The sequence below is a fragment of the Anarhichas minor genome, unplaced genomic scaffold, assembly GCF_050575085.1.
Source record: "Anarhichas minor isolate MPS153535 unplaced genomic scaffold, ASM5057508v1 ptg000053l, whole genome shotgun sequence".
NCBI classification, from domain to species: Eukaryota; Metazoa; Chordata; class Actinopteri; order Perciformes; family Anarhichadidae; genus Anarhichas; species Anarhichas minor.
Genome location: NW_027466499.1, coordinates 187,095 through 209,475, shown reverse-complemented (window position 1 = coordinate 209,475; position 22,381 = coordinate 187,095). Strand labels below are relative to the sequence as shown.

General features: G+C 41.6%; 1 protein-coding gene across 1 annotated transcript; it reads right to left on the bottom strand.

The window, feature by feature from the left end:
- Positions 1–1,734: 1,734 nt before the first annotated feature.
- Positions 1,735–22,037, bottom strand: LOC142931607 (uncharacterized). The gene is made up of 3 exons (XM_076075608.1): positions 21,740–22,037; positions 13,766–15,321; positions 1,735–3,812 (listed from the first exon to the last, which is right to left on the bottom strand). The coding sequence occupies exons 1-3, from the start codon at positions 21,969–21,971 to the stop codon at positions 2,928–2,930; spliced, it is 2,673 nt and encodes an 890-aa protein (XP_075931723.1). The 5' UTR covers positions 21,972–22,037; the 3' UTR covers positions 1,735–2,927.
- Positions 22,038–22,381: the final 344 nt, after the last annotated feature.

Sequence of the window (22,381 nt, the reverse complement as noted above, 5' to 3'; positions counted from 1 at the left end):
GATTAATCGCGATTAAAAAATGTAATCGTTGCCCAGCACTAATAAAAACACGAGAACAGGAAGTGATGTCACACTGTTGCACTGCTGTGACTGTTATTATTTATCTGGATAATTTGTTTCATACAGAAATCAAACAACCAAAAATGTGAATATTACAACTGATAATAAATATATAATAGAAATATAACAGTATTCAAAATAAGTCAGAGATGTGACTAAAGAACAGAAGAAGAGTTATAGTTAATACATCAAATTAAATCTGTAAACTACATCTGAACACGAACGTTTCTTTATAACCAAAGATCATAAAAACTAATGAAGGAAGCTTCGTCACGATGAGGGTCTTCATCCCGTTGTCTGTTTTAAACTTCACTAATAAATCACTTTGTTATAAGAAGTTACAAAATCCCGTTATAAAGTGAATTTATTACCTGCACAACTTTCCATGAAAGTGAAAACCAGGTTCTTGGATTAAGCTGTGGAAGTCCTCCAGTGATGACGTCTGTAGTGATGACTCAGCTTCTCTTTGTGACGTGGAATAGAACACCGAGTAACATCACAAACAGCGTCTAAAATACAGCTCATAACAACAGTCAACACGCCGTCACCAGAAGTCATAAGTGCATCTCCTTTTTTAAACAACCATCTAAGAGCATAAACCAGATCAGAAGTACAGAAACAAACTAGTATGAATACAGTAAGTGGTGAGTGGAAGGCTCAGGGTAGTACTTCTTGAAGAGGTGAGTCTTCAGCCTGATGAAAGATGGGCAGCGACTCTGCTGTCCTGACGTCAGTGGGGAGTTCATTCCACCACTGTGGGGCCAGGACAGAAAACAGCCGCGACCGGGTCGATCGGCCGCAGGGACCTCTGAGCGACGGGGGAGCCGATCACCCCGAGGCAGCAGAGCGAAGTGGTCGGGCGGGGGTGTAGGGCTTGACCATGGCCTGGAGATAGGAAGGAGCTGTTCCTTTCACTGCCCTGTAGGCTAGCACCAGAGTCTTAAACTGGATGCGAGCTCTTACAGGGAGCCAGTGTAGAGAACGGAGAAGGGAAGTTGTGTGGGAGAACTTGGGGCGATTGAACACCAGGCGAGCTGCAGCTTTCTGGACAAGCTCCAGAGGTCTGATGGCCGACGCCGGGGCTCCGGCAAGTAGTGAGTTGCAGTAGTCCAGGCGGGAGATGACAAGAGCCTGGATGAGCACCTGCGCCGTCTCATCAGTGAGGAAGGGGCGAATCCTCCTGATGTTGTAGAGCAGGAATCTGCAGGAGCGTGTAACCGATGCAATGTTTGCTGAGGACGACAGTTGGTCATCCAGGGTCACACCCAGGTTCCTCGCAGTCCGAGTTGGCGTCACCACGGTATCATCAATGGTGATGGACAGGTCTCGGTGCAGGGAGGAGGTTGTTCTCCATTATTAATATTAATCACGACGATTATTGCTGCTGTCAGATCTGAAAGATCTGAGAATTTAAACCACAGGAAGTAAAAACATGGAGTTTCTTCTTCACCTCAAATTATCAACATGATTCTACAAACATGTTATGATTCAGACATGAACACACCTGTGTGTGTGTGTGTGTGTGTGTGATATTCGATGCTGATCACAGATCAATATATAAATGGATCATGGGACTCTGGATCCTGGACTTGAAACCTGTCTGAACAGTAAACTGTGTTCTGGTCAGAAGAAATAAATAAAATGTATAAATAAATATTCAGTCGAAATATGAGATCAGTGTTAATTCTTTTTAATATCTGATCCTGGAAATGTTACATGAACAACAAATCTGTAGGAGGAGAGCTAACGGAGAGCTAACGTTAACGTAAGCTAGTAAACGTTTAACTAGTTATGGTTAGCTGTTAGCAGTCGGTTAGCAGAGCAACATTTGTCTTGATCAGACATTTTTGACATAATTTATTCCCATCACGTTGCTCACATTAATCAAAGTGACCAGCTCGTCTATCGACAGCACGAAGCTAACAGCTAACGGAGGTTACATTCAGATCCAATATGGTGCGTTCAAGCTCTACTCAGTGAAACAGTAGAAGGTAAATTATCACGCTCTCATGATGTCACACATGTATCTTCATGTACCTTCTTGTAAAATGTAGTTTTCAGTGAGAAACTTGAACAAATCCGGTTGTTTGAAGATGTTTCCACAATAATATAAAATAAACATGAGAGATAAATTTAAGCTGTTAACTTCCTGACACTCCAAATTGATTAATATACAGAAATAAAACTACTAATGCCCCTAAAATGTTTAATCAAAGCGTATTTTTCAATAATTACAATAATTTATTTCTGTGTTTTTCTGCAAATCATCACTAAAGATGACCACAAAGTTAAAGTATAACATTTTGTTCAAATCTCTGTTGATATTATTTATTATTTTAAAGACCCACATTTTCCATTTCGGACACCTAGGTTGGATAAAGAAGCCGTCCATGTCCAGAAGTGTCAATTTCACTTCACATCCCACAATGCATAGCTCTGCTGGCTACAGGAGCCCGTTTAGCACAAACCTGCAGTTCAGATTCCGATGGGGGTTGGAACCATAAACTAAATGAACCTCCTCAGAATCACAACGTTCAGCACGTCTAAACGGGTACCAAGGGTTCTGCTTTCAGACCTGGTCTGACGTCTGGACCTGATGGGTCCTGACAAAGTCTCGGGTTAAGATCCAGAAACGGGACTTGTTACTGTCGATGACCTTCCTCAGCAGCCATCGAAATACATCTGTACCGGACCAACTGGACTTGTGATCTGATCTCAGGTTTTTGACTTCATTGATGTTGTGTTCTACATCATCAATGAATGTATTTCTGATCATTTCGATCACTTCATCTATAACAGTCAGGTTCTGAGCCCCCGACATGAAAAGCTTTGTGAACATGGCTGCACGTCTTCTGACTGGAGGACCATCACGATGTGTTCAAAGGTTCAATTTCCTGTTCTACTTTGGTTGAATGGGAATCTGCGTCAGCCCCGCCACCTTCGGCCTCCCGACCGTCGGCCCCGCCACCTTCGGCCTCCCGACCGTCGGCCCCGCCACCTTCGGCCTCCCGACCGTCGGCCCCGCCACCTTCGGCCTCCCGACCGTCGGCCCCGCCACCTTCGGCCTCCCGACCGTCGGCCCCGCCACCGTGCAGCTTCATGTGCCTCTTCAGATGTCCTGTAACAGTAAAACATTTCCCGCAGACAGAGCAGCTGAATGGTTTCTCTCCGGTGTGGACCCTCATGTGGATCTTCAGGCTCCCCTTCTGGGCACAGCTTTTCCCGCACACGTTGCAGCTGAAGGGTTTCTCCCCCGTGTGGACCCTCATGTGCTTGGTCAAGTCTCCTTTTTCGGCACAGCACTTCCCACAGAAGGGACAGCTGAAGGGTTTCTCTCCCGTGTGGACCCTCATGTGTTTCTTCAGGTCTGTTTTCTGAGCACACCCTTTGCCACAGATGGAGCAGCTGAAGGGTTTCTCCCCCGTGTGGTACTTCATGTGTCTGTTGAGGTGTTCTTTCACGTGAAAGCTTTTGCTACACAGCGAGCAGGTGAAGGGTTTCTCTCCGGTGTGGATCCTCATGTGTCGGGTCATGTTCCCTCGTCCGCTGAAGTTCTTCCCACAGAACAAGCAGCTGTACGGCTGCTCTCCGGTGTGACACCTCATGTGAGCCGTCAACGAGCCGCTGTCTTTGAACGTCTTATCACAGCCGGTACACGGAAACGGCCTCTCGCCCGTGTGGTCTCTGACGTGTCTGTTCAAGTTGCCCTTCAGGCTAAAACTTTTCCCACAATAGGAGCATGGAAACGGTCTCTCTTTGGCTGAAGAGCCGACGTCGCTCTCAGAGACTTCGCTGTGTTTCTGAGCCTCGACACCCGACTGGGCTTCATTGGTTTGTGACCAATCAGAGTCGTCGGTTTCAGAAGAGTGCAGAGAATCGTCTTCATTAACTGGTTGTAAATGTGGATCTGAGTTCCATGCTGGTTCTGGTCCTTCACAGTCCTCTCCATCAGCTTCTGTTTCCATCTGTTCAGTTTGTCTTTGATGAAGCTGTGAGGACTGAGCTTCCTCTTCATCATCTTCACTCTTCACAGGAGTGAATGAGAACTTGGTGATATCAGCCTCCTCCAGACCTTGAAGCTGCTCTCCCTCCTGACTGGTCCAGAGTTCCTCCTGTTCCTCTTTAATGTGTGGGGGCTCAGGGTCCTCCTGGTCCAGACTGGAGCTCCACTCCTGCTGCTCTTTATCCTCCAACAGCTGCTGGACGTCTGCAGGAAACAGGAAACACACACAGTGTTAATGTTCTACTAGCTGCTGCACCGACACCGTGCTGCTTTGGGCCGTTTAGAAGCTGCAGGATGGAAACGAGGTCGGCTTCCACTTCAAACAAAATCAGAAGCAAAACAAAATGCTGAAGCTTGAGCTATTATTGAAGTGAAACGCTAATACTAAAGCTTAAAGATAATGCTAATACTGGAGCTAATGCTGAAGCTAAAAGTTTATAGTAAAGCTAATGTTATAACTGGAGCTAAAGCTGATTCTGAAGCTAAAGCAACACTGAAGCTATGGCTAATACTGAAGCTAAAGCTAATACTTAGGCTAAAAGATAATGCGAACACTGAAGTTAAAGCTATTTCTGGACCTAAAGCAAATACTGGAGCTAAAGCTCATACTGTAACTTAATCTAATAATGCAGCTAGATAGATAATACATGAAGCTAAAGTATTAGCTTTGTATTAATTGTGTTGCATTAACGGTTAAAAATGTGTGGTGTAGTATTAGCTTCGTAGTATTAATGATTTATAATTAGCAATGAAGTATAAGTTTTGTATTATTAGCGGTGCAATATTAGCTTTGTGGAATACGTTTTGTAGTATCAGTAGTGTAATACCGGTTTCGCTGTATTAAAGGCTTAAAATTAGCAGTGTAGTATTAGTTTAGTAGCATTAGTTTTGTAGTATTAGTGGTTTAAAATTAGGGGTGAAGTATTAGTTTTGTAGTATTTATGGAATAGTATGTTGTGGCAATTTATCATATAGTTATTTTAGATATAACTTGTATTGCTTAAACCTAATCCCAGTCTAAAAGAGTCTAGACCCACAGCTAGAAGTTAAAAGAGCCAGAGAAAGTAAATTCAGTACGTTAACTAGTTGTCAACCGATTCAGTAACTACACAGTGAAATATTACAGAGAAAACATGAGGACAGACTTAGGACAGTAGCAGGTCCACAAACGCAGGCATAAGCTCTTTATTATGTTTGATAACCAACCAATGAAAATTAAAACATAGAAGAAACAAAAGTACACGGACCTGAAGACCAGCGGGAGGTTCTAACATTTGTCTCGTATGAGTGACGTGAGTCACTGAAGGGGGGAATGTGGGAGAAAAATGTATGTGTCTTGAAATATATTTGTGTAAAATCAATCATATCCATAATTTGAAATGTATCCATGTATATTCACATTCATACTGTGAGATTGTGTCATTGTCATATGTTCTTCACGTCACTGAGACAGGGAGCCCGAGTGAAGATAAAGGGGGGAGGACGCAGATAAACAAGCAGGGCAAGATTTCTAACGGAGGGGAAGAACTGGAGCCGGTCGCTGTGACGGAATCAGGAGAAGACGAGTGATGAAGGAGACTGAGGTTAATCAAAAAAACCTCTGTTATGACTTGTCCGAGGTACACAGTGTAACTCGTCTAGGTGACATTAGCTTCGTAGTATTAGTGGTTTCGAATTAGAGTGACGTATAAACTTTGTAGTATTAGTGGTATAGTATTGGCTTTGTAGTATTAGTGGTATAGTATTAGCTTTGTAGTATTAGTGGTGTAGTATTAACTTTGTAGTATTAGTGGTATAGTATTGGCTTTGTAGTATTTGTGGTATAGTATTGGCTTTGTAGTATTAGTGGTATAGTATTGGCTTTGTAGTATTAGTGGTATAGTATTGGCTTTGTAGTATTAGTGGTATAGTATTGGCTTTGTAGTATTAGTGGTATAGTATTGGCTTTGTAGTATTAGTGGTATAGTATTGGCTTTGTAGTATTAGTGGTATAGTATTGGCTTTGTAGTATTAGTGGTATAGTATTGGCTTTGTAGTATTAGTGGTATAGTATTAGCTTTGTAGTATTAGTGGTATAGTATTGGCTTTGTAGTATTAGTGGTATAGTATTGGCTTTGTAGTATTAGTGGTATAGTATTGGCTTTGTAGTATTAGTGGTACAGTATTGGCTTTGTAGTATTAGTGGTACAGTATTAGCTTTGTAGTATTAGTGGTACAGTATTAACTTTTTAGTATTAGTGGTACAGTATTAACTTTGTAGTATTAGTGGTACAGTATTAGCTTTGTAGTATTAGTGGTACAGTATTAGCTTTGTAGTATTAGTGTAGTATTAGCTTTGTAGTATTACCACATCTCCCATGATTTGTGGTTGTTAGCAGCTAACAGAGTTAGTTTGTTATTTAATATTAATAATTATCTGTTTTGGTCTTCAGTGTGTCTCAGAGATTTGACACAATGTTTCCGTTCAGGAGAAATGTTAGCTAATCGTACGCTAGCGTTAGCTAACTCTAGCTAACGCTAGCATGTCTCCGGGCCTCTCCTCAGGACCCACCTGCTCGGTGCAGCTTGACTTCCGGCTTCAGCACGGCATCGAGCAGCCTCTTCTGGCTCTGGATCTCCCGCTCTGACCGCTCAGCTCGGTCTTCGTACTCCGCCACGGTTTCCTCAAACAGACCGACAATCTCCTCCGCAGCCGCCGTTAGCCGCTCGGTGAGCAGCGCTCTCAGCGCCGGGATTTCAGCCGCTTCTTCTCCTTTTCCCACCCGCAGCAGAACGTCTTCGGCGGCGGCGCCGAGCCGCTCGTGTACCGACACCCGCAGCAGCCGCACGGCGCACATTTTGCTCCTTTTTCTGCGGACAAAGAGAGCCAGCGGGGCCGCGAACACACACACGGAGTTCCGCGTCAACGACGGTTCGCTTTGAGGAGAGCGAAGCAAACAGCGAACTCTGCTGGGCCGGAGGGTGAACGACAAGGAGTACTCTGATATGAAATTGAAATTCAATTTTATAATATTCGTCATTTACATATACACAGGTACATATACATGAAATGTAACTTCTGCATTTAACCCATCCCTAGCTTATTGGGAGCGGTTAGGGGTTTAGTGTCTTGCTCAGGCACACGACTGAGAGCAGCCAAAGATCGAACTGCCGACGTTGTGGTTGCCGGACGACCCTCTCTACCCAATGAGCTACGGCTGTCCCAATTATTGAAGTAGTAATATACACTTTATTTGGTGAACCTCATTCTGAGCTTCATGTTAAGATACAGTTACTCCATGGGGCTTTTATTTTGAAAGGGCGGGACTGGGTGGGTGAGAGAGGGGGAGAGACAGACAAAGAGACAGACAGAGAGAGACACAGAGAGAGTGTGTGTGTTGGAGAGGCTGACTGAAACGTTCCAGTTGTTAGGAGGTACCCATCGAACACAGTAAAGTGATTTTGAACAAAACTCCTGCCTCCTTTTCAAAATGAGAGAGATAAGACTCTGCCGAAATCTCTGATGTGTTTTTTATGTTTGTGGTGTTAAAAATGTGAGCTACAGAGCAATATACAAAACTGGTACCGTCTGCTTTCTTTGAGAAATGAGTGGTGAGGTTTAACATGGAGTCTAATCGAGCAGTTGGTTGGAGTTCATGTCGCTCTGCGGCTCTTTGAGCCAAATGTGTAAGTCTGTTGGATTCCATAGACACATGCGTGCGACCAGGTCAAAATGTCCTATCGTTTTGACCAACAATGGACCTGGAGCAATTTGATTGGAAAAATCACAGAATACTTTTTATGCTCCGCTCCACTCTGACCGTGATGTCATCACTCTAGCATGGAATGTTCCGTGCAATACACACCTATTATAAAATCTGAAACGGACCCCATATTTTCCTGAAACTTAACCTGTGACTTCATGAAAACTGTGCTAGCTATCAGAATGTCCCTTTGGCTCAATAAAGCCCAGCGTTTTTGTCTACGTTTTAAACTTCAAATCATTTTTCTACGTTAAAGTATGGCTCGTCAATATGGGCCCAAAAGTTAAGTGTTCAAGTGGATGGAGAAATTTTGCGCCGTTTTTCGGGAAAACCGCTGGGCAAATCTCTGAGAAAAGTCATAGCACACCATTCCCGATCAGGCCGCACGTTTTGATGTATTTTGCACAGGTGTTGGCAACGCTGTGTGATGAGACGCATGTCAAACTTTTATATGGGAGATAGAGAATAACACGAGTAATATTACTTGAAAATGCACTTCCTGCTGAAAATGCGTTGGAATGCTGAAAGCTGAAATGAATTGCAAAAACATTGCTGAAAATACAGAAATGGGAGACTACCCGTCTGAATGATGTTGAAGCCTGAAAGCATTTAAACTGCACTGCTGAAAACCCTTCTAGTTGAAATGTCTCACTATGGTGTCTGTAGCTGAAAGTATGAGAAAGAAGAAGGCTTTGAAAGTTGAAGAAGTTTAAGAGGATTTGAAGATTTTCTCCATAGAGATCCCATTAAAAAGAAAATTGCAAAAAGCTTAATAATTCAAAAGGTTTAAAGATTAGAAATATGAAAAGTCATATCAGCCCTCTCCTGAAGAGCTGAACATTTTGATATTCGAACGGTTTCTGTAGCTTAAAAAATGTCAGCAGTAGTGATATTTGTAGTAGTACTAGAAGTTGTAATTGTAGTAAAAGTATTATTAGTAGTAGAAGTATTAGTAGCATTAGAATAAGTACTAGTAGTAGCAGTAGTGATATTTGTAGTAGTACTAGAAGTTGTAATTGTAGTAAAAGTATTATTAGTAGTAGAAGTATTAGTAGCATTAGAATAAGTACTAGTAGTAGCAGTAGTGATATTTGTAGTAGTAGTAGTAGTAGTAGAAGTTGTAGTTGTAGAAGTATCATGAGAAGTATTAGTAATTAGAAGAAGTAGTAGTATCAGTCGTCGTAGTAATAGCTGTAGTAGTGGTCGTAGTATTTAATATAACAGTAGTAGTAGTTAGGGCTGGGCGGTATGACCAAAAATGTATATCACGGTATTTTGTAAGATTCTGGCGGTTTCACAGTATATCACGGTATTTCTTTTCCGCGTTTTCCGCCAGCGAGCGGTGAACAGCTGTTTGTGTGGCATGTCTTCCGTTCTGTCACTTCCTGTTTCCTTCACCTACATTCCCCTGGGTCCTAAGTCCCTCCCTGTACAGCTTCTTATCACCCTCTATGTACCAACGTACATTTATAACAAATACCACACATATTACGGTAATCAGCGTTGCATATGTGTCTGACCAAAATAGCTTTTGGTGTTGAGTCTTTGTTTATCCTGCATCGCTCTTTTCTGTTCTTTAAATGTAACGTTACTGGAGCGACAGAGCCTCTCCCATATAAATACATATACATACGTATACACATATACGTATACATACGTATACACATATACATATGTATACATATACACATATGTATACGTATACACATACGTATACATATACATATACATATACACATATACATACATATACACATATACACACGTATACATATACACATATACACACGTATACATATACACACGTACACATATACACATATACGTATACATATACACATATACATACATATACATACGTATACATATGCACACGTATACATATACATACGTATACATATACATACACACATACACACACGTATAACATATACATATACATACCTATACGTATACACATATACATACGTATACATATACACACGTATACGTATATATATACACACGTATACACATATACACACGTATACGTATATATATACACACGTATACACATATACACATATAGATACGTATACATATACACATATAGATACGTACACATATACACATATACATACGTATACATATACACACGTATACGTATATATATACACACGTATACACATATACACACGTATAGATACGTATACATATACACATATAGATACGTATACACATACACATATACATACGTATACACATATACACATGTATACATATACACACGTATACATATACACACATATACACACGTATACATATACACACGTATACGTATACATATACACACGTATACATATTCTCATATACATACGTATACACACGTATACATACGTATACACATATGCATACGTATACACACGTATACATACGTATACACATATGCATACGTATACACATGTATACGTATACATACGTATACATATACTCATATACATACGTATACACACGTATACATACGTATACACATACACATACGTATACACACGTATACATACGTATACACATAGACATATACATACGTATACATATACTCATATACATACGTATACATATACGTATACGTATACACATATACACACGTATACATATATACATATGCACACGTATACACATATACATATGCACACGTATACACATATACATACGTATACACATACACATACGTTACATTTACATGCGTATACATATACATACGTATACACATATACATACGTATACATACAGTATACATGCGTATACATGCGTATACATATACATACGTATACATAAGTATACATATACACTTATACATACGTATACATATACTCATATACATACGTATACCTATACACATATACACACGTATACGTATACACTGTGACGGCCCAGGGCCATCAGGAAGATTGGAGGCAGCTGGCCAACGCCTTCGCCCTACAAGACCTGCCCCATCCGGAGGAGGGGCGGGCTTCTTTTCCCTGACACCTGGTGTGCTACACGGAGTGTTTAGAGGGAGCAGTTACACCGTCTGGGATGCTGCGAGAATGCTCTCCTGTTGTGCACTTTGAACTGTCCCGACCTTTTTCTAATAAAGGTGGTTTCTTTATTTAGCACCGTGCCTGAGTTTTTGTTACGTTTTGTTGTGGTTCAAGAGCCAGACCATAACAACACATATACATACGTATACATATACACATATACATACGTATACATACGTATACGTATACACATATTCATACGTATACACATATACACACGTATACGTATACACACGCGTATACATATACATATACACATATACATACGTATACACATATACATACGTATACACACGTATACATATACATATGTATACATATACACATATACATACATATACACATATACATACGTATACATACATATACACATATACATACGTATACATACATATACACATATACATACGTATACATATACACATACGTATACATATACATACATATACATATGTATACATACGTATACATACACACATATACATACGTATAGATACGTATACATACACACACATACATACGTATACATATACACATATACATACGTATACATATACATACATATGTATACATATACATACATATACACATATACATACGTATACACACGTATACATATACATACGTATACATATACACATACGTATATATACACATACACATATACATACGTATATATACACATACGTATACATACACACATACATACGTAAACGTATGTATACATATACATACATATAGATACGTATACATACACACATATACATACACACATATACATACGTATACGTATACACATATACATATGTATACATATACACATATACATACGTATACACACTTATACATATACATACGTATACATATACACATATACATATACTCATATACATACGTATAATCATATAAACACGTATACACATACATACGTATACATATACATACGTATACATATACACATACACATACGTATACATATACACATACATATACATACGTATACATATGTATACGTATGTATACATATACACATATACATATGTATACATACGTATACATACACACATATACATACGTAAACGTACGTATACATATACACATATACATACGTATACATACGTATACATATACACATATACATACGTATACATATACATACATATACATATACACATACATATACATATATACATACGTATACACATATACATACATATACACACGTATACACATATACATATACATACATACGTATACACATATACATACGTATACATATACATACGTATACATACTTATACACAGTGGTGTATAAAGTTCTCAAAAGCCATACTTGAGTAAAAGTAAAGATACCTTACTGGAAAACTACTCCAGTAAAAGTAAAAAGTCACCTATTAGAATACTACTTGAGTAAAAGTCTTAAAGTATCTGATATTTATTGTACTTAAGTATCAAAAGTAATTGTCTGATATTAAATGTACTTAAGTATTGAAAGTAAAAGTACAAGTAAATGCTGTTAATAAAAAAGCAAAGGGTCAGAATTATGAAGTTTATTCTTTTAAGTGCTGTGGCACCATGACCAAGGACATGGAGCTGTGTTGACAATAATTGGGTTGGCTGTGATCCATCCAGGAGCAACAATGTTCAACATAACATATTGTACATAAGTATACTTTTGCATCTACTATGAACTTATCATCATAATTCTCCGAAAAGCAATATGACACTATGAAGGAGTTGTAACAGTGCGTTTATAAGTATGCTCATTCCGACTAGAGGATGTATAGGGAAAATGCATAATATTGTGTTCAGCAAAAAATATCCACTTGATGCATCAGGTCAGTGTTGTGAGAAAGGACGCCTGCCTTGTAAACTCCTATGGGCCTGATTTGAACACAACAGGCAAAGGTTTTGCTCAAGCTGAATCTGCAATTGGGCGACTGCTACCATCATAACTCCATCTGATCATCCACAAAATGACTCAAATATCAAAACATGATCAATACTAAAGCAGCACCGAAAGTAACAACCCAGTCATTACTTGAAACTGAAAAATGTCCTGTTCATCTTCAAAAGAAGTTGGTTTTCAAAATTGCGAGAATTCAGTCTCGCTCTTCTTGGGCTGAAGACTAGTCCTGCGATGCTAAATAGCCTTTCACAGGCCGCTGAGGCAGGTAGAGGTGTGTTCAGCTTCACAGACAGCTTGCGCACAGCTGGGAAGGATTTCCCTAATGCTAACCCTAATGCTAGTTAGCTAACCCTAATAGTATAGCTAACCCTAATGCTAGTTAGCTAACCCTAATAGTATAGCTAACCCTAATAGTTGGAATGCTTAAAAGCATTCCAACTATTATTGAATTAGCCAACAGCCTTAACGTCTGTATGTCAACAACTGACTGTCAAGTCAAATAAATGAAGTTATATTGAATAATATCTCAACAATATTTATTATCAAATTGAACTGTATTAATTATAAATAATATATAATCTAATAATAAATGTTTACTTTGAATATTGGGTAACTGAAAGAAGAAATCCTGACTCAATTTAAAAGTCTTCACTTTAACAGACAGAATAAAACTTTATTCATAAACCACCAAATAAACGTTATGAACCAGCTGTTATATTGACATATTGAATACTGATATTGTCTTCTCTCCAGATGTTTTATTTACATGTGAAATTATTCAAACGTCCTCAGAGTCACATGACATCATGTTGAATTATTGTATTATTGAAAACAGTAAATATTGATTGAAGAGGTTTAAACTTAGATATATTTTAATCTAGTATATATGTATGTGTGTATACATGCATCTGGACGGAGGTCACAGCTGGATGAAGTTGGTGTGAACTCCTTCCTGGCGATTCAGGTTCGGCGTCCCCTCGGAGACCCTTACGGCTCGTTCTCCGGCGTGGATCTTCATGTGAGAGACCACCGAGCGTTTCTCCTGGTAGCTCTTCCCACAGACGCTACAGCTGTAGGGTTTCTCACCCGTGTGCGTCAGCATGTGTCTCTTCAGGTCGATCTTCTGGACGAAGCCTTTGCTGCACAGCTGGCAGCTGAACGGTTTCTCCTTCTTGTGGAACCTCTCGTGCGTCTCCAGAGAAATCTTCTGGCGAAACCTCTTCCCGCAGAGGCTGCAGATGAACGCCTTTTCGCCAGTGTGGATCCTCATGTGGGAGTCCAGGTTGCCGATCTGCCGGAAGTTCTTCCCGCAGACCCTGCAGGTGTACGGTTTTTCCCCGGTGTGGATCCTCTTGTGCACGTCCAGATGCTGGCTCATGGTGAATGTTTTGCTGCAGATGTCACAGGAGTAAATCCTGGGCTTCCCTCCCGTGTGGCTCTTGATGTGTCTCTTCAGGACAGTGTTTTCAATGAAAGTCTTCCCGCAGAACTCGCAGATGTACGGCCTCTCGCCGGCGTGCAGCTTCATGTGTCTCTCCAGAGAGCCCTTCCTGGGGAAGTCTTTTCCGCAGTCTTTGCAGCTGAAGGGTTTCTGGCCGGTGTGTGTCCTCATGTGGATCTCCATGTCCCTGAAGCTGATCCCGCAGATGTCACACATCCTGTTGGTTTCTCTATGGCTCTGGATGTGAATCTGCAGACTCTCTGAGGACTCTGACTGCTCTCCGCAGACGCCACAACGACATTCGAGATCGTTTAAATGAGTCTCTGCGTGCCGCACAAAGTTACCTTTATTGTGAAAGGCGTTCCCGCAGACCTTGCAGCAGTGAGAAGGAGTAAGACTCGGTTTCCTGCGTCTGCTCCTGGCGGCGGGCGCGGCGGTGGACTCGTGGCTCCGGACGTGTCGCCTCAGCTCAGCACTCTTGCTGAAGCTTTTGCCACAGACTTTGCAGCTGAACGGTGTCTGTCCGTCGTGGACCTTCATGTGTCGCTCCAGAGAGCCGGTGTGGCTGAACTCTTTGTGACACAAAGTGCACCTGAACGGCTTCTCCGCTGTGTGGATCCTCATGTGTGTCACCATGTTACCCTTCTGGTTGAAGCCTTTTCCGCAGATGTGGCAGCTAAATGGTTTCTCTCCGGTGTGCAGCCTCAGGTGCGTCTCCTGTGCGCGGATGGAGGGGAACTTCTTGCTGCAGAAGTGGCAGGTCCTGCTGCTGTCGCGGTGCGTTTGGAGGTGCAGCCTCAGACTGTCGGTGGACTCCGAACGCTCGCCACACAGACCGCAAACACACTCCGCCTCCTTCAAGTGTTTCTCCACGTGTTTCATCAAAAAGCCTTTTCTGTTGAATGACTTCCCGCACACTCTGCAGCAGTGAGGGGGCGCCTCTTCGTCACTCTCGTCCTCTTCCTCCTTGCCGGCCAGATAGTCCGGAGAGTCCGGTTGGCGGTCTGGTTCAGAAACACGGTCTGGTCTGGAGGAAGTGCTGGGCAGAGGGTCCTGCAGTTGGTCTAGGTCGTCCTGCTTCAGATGTCCATCAGAGAGACGAAACTCTGAAAGAAAGAAACAAACAGTTTAAATCTTCTCTGAGACTTTGATGTTTCATAAAAACCTTTAACCTCAAGGAACTAGTCATCGTGGCAACCAACAGCAATCATTCTGTCACACGTTCTCTGTCACAGGTTTCAGTTTTAGGTCCACTTCTCTTGTGGAAGAATCATCCGATTTTAGTTGGGGGAGCAGCTGAGCACAAACAACATGGAGCACAAACACCCAGACTCCCTGCTCATTGTTCTTGGGGACTTCAACAGAGCAAACCTCAGCAAAGAACTGCCAAAATACAGACAACATATTAAGTGTAGCACCAGGGACAAAAACACACTGGACCACTGCTCCACTGTATAAAGGATGCATATCACTCTGTCCCTCGTGCAGATCTGGGACTCTCTGATCACTGTCTGGTTCATCTTCTCCCGACCTACAGGCAGAAATTAAAATCGGCAAAGCCTGTGGTGAAGACTGTGAGGAGATGGACTAACGAGGCAAAGCTGGAGCTACAGTCCTGCTTTGTCTGCACTGATTGGAGTGTTTGTGAGGCTGCTGCTACAGACCTAGATGAGCTCACTGACACTGTGACATCATACATCAGTCTTTGTGAGGACATGTGTGTGCCGACTAAAACCATCTGCACATATAACAACAATAAACCTGGTTTACTGCAAGACTCAGGCAGCTTCGTCGGGCCAAGGAGGAGGCCTACAGAAGTGGGGACAGGATCCTGTACAACCAGACCAGGAACACACTGACGAGGGAGATCAGGGTAGCTAAGAGGAGCTACACTGAAAAACTGGAAAAAAAGTTTTCAGCCAACGCCCCCCCCCCCCCCCCCCCACTGAGGACAATCACCAACTGGCTGACGACCTGAATGTCTTCTACTGCAGGTTTGATAAGCCCACTCTCACACCCCCCACCATCAAACAACCATCTACACCGCCTGCCTCCTTCTCACCTCTCTCAACCGACCCCCCACCGGCACTGAGGTTCTGCGAGGAGGATGTGATGAGGCCATGTCCACACTACTCTGTTTACGTTTGGAAACATATGTTTTGCTACGTTTACACTGAGCAGCCACACTACGCCGGAGTTTTGGAGCACCCTAAGCGAAGGAGTTTTAAAACACTCCCGAGGTTGGAGGAGTTTGAAAACTCTGGGTTTGCGTGTGGACGGCCAGAAACGGATGTGTTTAGAAAAAATGACGCCCAGACCCGTGTTCGCTACTTTCTTAGCAGCCATGACGTCTCCTTCCCTGATTCGTCACACTCACTATCACGTGACCCGTACCCGGAAGAAAACAAACTGGCTTTGCTTGCTTGCTTTGTGGCTGTACTAGCAGCTGTTGTGCAGTAAAAGTCTGCATTTCTGTGGAGGAAGCAGCTGTTATTGGAGCGATTAGCGAGCGGCGTGACCATCATCAGCCCTATGGAGCGGCCGTCTGAAGCCACAGTTAGCAGTAAATGCTATTCAGAGCTACGAGTGAGAACAGACAATAACACCGAGGAAACGAGTGTGTTCTGCCCCCACATTTCTGTGTGGTAGAATGTCATTGCCTTTTCATGCTCGTATTTATCCCTCCTCTCTTGCCGTAGTTAGTGCCTCGTTGTTTTTAGATTCTAATGAGAAGACACGCTGCACTAACGTTTTACTTCTTCCGTTTGGTAGCCTTGAGAGACCTTAGTCTGTAAGTATTTCTTTGTGAAGCATGAAAAGATATACGTAGATATATTCTATTCGCTCTTTTAGTATAGCATTTGTGTTGTATTAAATGCTAATCGCGGTTAGCATTTCTCCATTGGCGGTAATGTTAAAATTAGCTTAGAAGCTAGCTAGTCGGACATGTTACATTGGACAGGCTATATTGTAGTGACCGTTGCTTCCCAATAAAAAAGCCACTACGGTTGCTGTAATGCTTGTTCTGACGCGTGCCATAAATAACAAAGTCCAGTTTCGAATATAGGCATTTTATTCCTCACATAATCAGAGTTCACCACTTTGTCTTCAGTTATCCATTTTCTCCTCATACCAATAAATCATAACATTTGCATTCGTTAAATCTGCACGGTCAAAAACTGTTTGCTTCTACCTATTAGCAACAACCTGTGTCCAATGACCCCACTGATTATATTACCTGGGGCCTGATTCACACCGGCACTCCGCCCCCATGTGGTGGGAGGTTGTACAAAACAAAAAATACAAAATGGCTCTTACATATATGCTGGACTGTTGTTTTGTATTCATGTATGTGTATATGGACAGTTTGTAAAGCCATATTTCATATTGTGTTTCCACAGTTTTACAAATAAGAAAGATTCACACTAAAGTCCTGAAACTCTTCTACGGATTCCATGGTCTTTATTTCACGGATCTACTGTTAGCGATCTGCTAAGCTTTCCTGCACGAAGCAGGAGCAGCATAGAGTGAGAGACGTGTGTTGACCACATTTATGGACCATAATCAAGTAAACCTTTGTGTGTAAGTGTTGATGTTAAAGTAAATTTGATGTGAGAGAGAGCGAGAGAGAAAGACCCGCAGCGCTGTAACTAAGTCTGAAAAATAAAACTTCTAAAACTTTCCACGAACTGTGTCTGTTTGAGTTTATAGAGGACTATTTTAGAGGAAGATCTTAAGTATCAAATACAACCTTTCATTATTAAAGACTACTTTATTACTCTGTCGTATTTTTTTAAACTAAGCAACCAATCCACTTCCTGTTTACACCGTCACGCGCATGCCCAGTGTACGTTAATGGTCACTGCTGTCCATCTTCAAAGGCTGCAGTGTGGATGCAGATCAATTCGAAAATGATGCCGAAACGCCCGTGTGGACGGAGATCGTTTCTATTTGAAAAATCTGCTTCCAAATAGAAACGGAGTAGTGTGGATGTAGCATGAGTCAGCTCTTGAAAAATCTGCTTCCAAATAGAAACGGAGTAGTGTGGATGTAGCATGAGTCAGCTCTTTCACAGACAGAAGATCAGAAAGGCACCGGGCCTAGACGGTGTGTCCCCCTCGTGCCTGAAAGTCTGTGCTGACCAGCTGGCCCCCATCTTCACACAGATCTTCAACCGATCACTGGAGCTGTGTGAAATCCCCTCCTGCTTCAAACGCTCCATGATCATCCCGGTCCCCAAGAAATCCTCCATCACAGGATTAAATGACTACAGGCCCGTCGCCCTGACGTCTGTGGTCATGAAATCCTTTGAGAAACTGGTGTTGACCCATCTGAAGGACATCACAGGACCACTGCTGGACCCCCTGCAGTTTGCCTACCGTGTAAACAGGTCGGTGGATGATGCAGTCAACATGGGACTGCACTACATGCTGCAACACCTCGACTCCCCAGGGACATATGCAAGGGTTCTGTTTGTGGACTTCAGCTCAGCGTTCAACACCATCATCCCAGAGATACTTCAACCCAAACTCTCCCAGCTCACTGTGCAGCCTCCACCTGTCAGTGGATCACTAACTTCCTGACTGACAGGACGCAGCAGGTGAGGCTGGGAAACATCCACATCCAGCACCCGGACTATCAGCACTGGACCCCCAGGGATGTGGTCTCTCCCCACTGCTCTTCTCCCTCTACACCAACGACTGCACCTCAGAGGACCCGTCTGTTAAACTCCTGAAGTTCGCAGACGACACAACAGTCATCGGCCTCATCAGGGATGGTGACGAGTCTGCGTACAGACGGGAGGTTGAACAGCTGGTCCTCTGGTGTGATCAGAACAACCTGGAGCTAAACAGGCTCAAAACTGTGGAGATGACAGTGGACTTCAGGAGGAGCCCCCCAACACTACCCCCCCTCACCATACTCAACAGCACTGTGTCTGCTGTGGAGACCTTCAGGTTTCTGGGATCCGCAATCTCCCAGGACCTGAAGTGGGCCTCCAACATCAACACTATCAGGAAAATGGCACAGTAGAGGTTGTACTTCCTGCTCCAGCTCAAGAAGTTCAACCTGCCTCAGGAGCTGCTGATCCTGTTCTACTCAGCCATCATCCAGTCTGTTCTCTGCTCCTCCATCACTGTGTGGTTTGGATCGACCACCAAACAGGACAGGAACAGACTGCAACGGACTGTGAGGTCTGCAGAGAGGATCATTGGTGCCAGCCTGCCCCCCATCCTGGACTTGTTCACCTCCAGAGTCAGGAAACGGGCTGGAAAGATCACTGCAGACCCATCACACCCTGGACACAAGCTGTTCCAACTCCTCCCCTCTGGTAGGCGCTACAGAGCTCTGTACGCCAAAACCACCAGACACAGGAACAGCTTCTTTCCACTGACCGTCACTCTGATGAACAATAAATATGTTATACTGCACTACCTCTGTTTGCACTATCACCACCACTTGCACATCACCTCAATTCCATTGCCATTGTTGTTTATAGGTTTATGTTCACATGTATGTGTATATATATATATATATATACACACTTTTTTTTGGATATATATTTATACTTATATTGTATATAGCTGTTAAATGTTTATACCTACATCTGTTCTACTTTTTTGCTGCCCTTTTTTATTCTTTATATATTTTTTCTTGTTTATTGTAAATTTGTGTTTGTACATTGAGAGCGGAGTGGAAACCGGAGACAAATTCCATGTATGCGTACACACACATGAGCAATAAAGCTGATTCTGATCTCATTACATCTCTTCACTGCTATGCTGATGATACTCAGATCTATCTGCCCCTCAATTAAAAAGAAAATCAGGCCGATTTAACTCAATCACACAACTGTCTCCAATACATTTCATGCTGGTTAGCTCATAATTTGCTTCAGTTGACGCTTCTGTTTATATATATATATTAGTGCTGGGCAACGATTAAAATATTTAATCACGATTAATCGCATTGTTATGAGCAAAGTTCAATAATGAATTCAGACTCGCACTCACTCACGCACTTTTATTTTAAAGTACTGCTATATGAACAAAAGTGCAACAACATTTGGTTTGCAAACACTTTAAACAAATAAGGTTATTTTTAACAGCAGTATTCCCTTTACACAGTAGCAGTTATAACACAGTTATAATGATTCTGATCATAGATATTCAGCCGGTGTTCATAACTTTATCTTCATGTGTGTAAGAGATGCAATTTAAATATACACCTTGAAAACTGCAAACATATCTACTTCTTTTTTTTGTTTGTTAAATTCTCAGTAGTGATAACTAAATGATGCTTATTATACATATTACAAACAAAACACTTTAAAAACTCGACAATATGTATTTTAACTGTTGTAAATTGTTTGATTGCATGATTTACTTTTATTGTGAATAGCATGAAAACGGAAGTGCTTTTACTTTGAAGAGACAGGAAGTAGAATGGTACGTGTTCTTGATGCTAACAATGTTAATGAAATGTAGAAAATCACATGTTGGGTGCAAGAGCGCGTTGTGTTCACTGTAACACTGTAATACTGCAGTTCAGACAGCAAAGTGTTCCGTTCAAACAACACATGTCTTGGTCCTCACGAGAAGCTCCACTTCACAACAGTCACGTTTGATCCTGTAACAGACATCGCGCTCGTGTGTGTGTGTGTGTGTGTGTGTGAGACAAGAGTGAACGACGGTGATAGAGTGTAGGAGGGGTTCTGGACCCAGGAGGAAGAAGGAAGTGACGCCACACGAACACAGCTGTTCACTGCTTGCTGCCTGGTTCTTGCTGCCTGGTTCTTGTGTTAAGCAGTCGCTTAATAATACAAATAAACAAAACTGCATTAACGCGCGATAATATAATTGTCGGCGTTAATTAATTAATGCGTTAAGGGGTTAACTTGCCCAGCACTAATATATATAGTGTACCAGTGGACTCAGTGGACTCATATATATATATATATATATATATATATACTACATTACAACTTTTTAATCGCGATTAATCTCATTGTTATGCTTAAAATTCAATAATGAATTCAAAAGTAGTGTATTGTGCACTTTTATTTTTAAAGTACTGCTATATGAACTAAAGGTCAATAACATTTGGTTTAAACACTTTAAACACATACTCTTTTATATTATATTGTACATTTTAATATGTTTCTATTTCTTGCACTGTGTTGATTGTTTAATGTTATTGTTTAATGTTATGCACCACCCGCCATGACAAATTCCTTGTAGGTGCAAACTTCCTTGGCAATAAACGGTTCTGATTCTGATTCTGATTATTATTATTATATATTATATATTGTATAGTATACTATTATTATTATTATTATTATCATTATTATTATTATATATTATATATTGTATAGTATACTATTAGTATTATATATTATATTATTATTATCATTATTATTACTATATATTATATATTGTATAGTATACTATTATTATTATATTGTATATTATATTATTAGTATCATTATTATATATTATTACAACCGACTACATCCGGGACACGAACCTCTGTCGGCGGGCTCCTCCGGTTGTCTCTCGGCCGGTCTAGAGGCTCCTAACGCGGTGAAGATGAGCTCCACGGCCGCGGTGATCCGCTCCGTGACGCGTTGCTTCAGCTCCACGTCCGCCTGTCGCTCCTTCAGCAGACAGAAGATCTCCTCCGCGGCCGCAGACAGATGCTCGTGGATCGCAGCCCGCAGGCTCCGGTTTTCGATGCTCTTCGACCGTTTTTTGGACATTTTTAGCGGAATATCCACCGAACAAAGAGGAGCATGTAAACAACGAGAGTACACTTCCGGGTTCCCCCGAATGAGCGTCTTTGCGTCAGACGTTCCTTACGTTGGGGTATGACGTCAACTCGTCATACTGGGTCTGCTGAGACCCTCAGCTCCTTTAAATCCAGATTGAAGACTTTTCTGTTTGCTGCCTTTACTTGAACCACATTCAAGGATATTAATACATTTCTGCATTTTACTCCTGTGTTTTATTTCTTACACTGCTTTCTAGTGTTTTAATGAGTGTTTTTAGTGTTTTTATGAACGTTCTTGTTTTTAAATCTCCTTTTCTTTTGCCTTGTGTTTTGATGCTTTTAATGGTTTTATGTGAAGCACTTTGAATCACCTCGTTGTTGAAATGTGCTCTACAAATA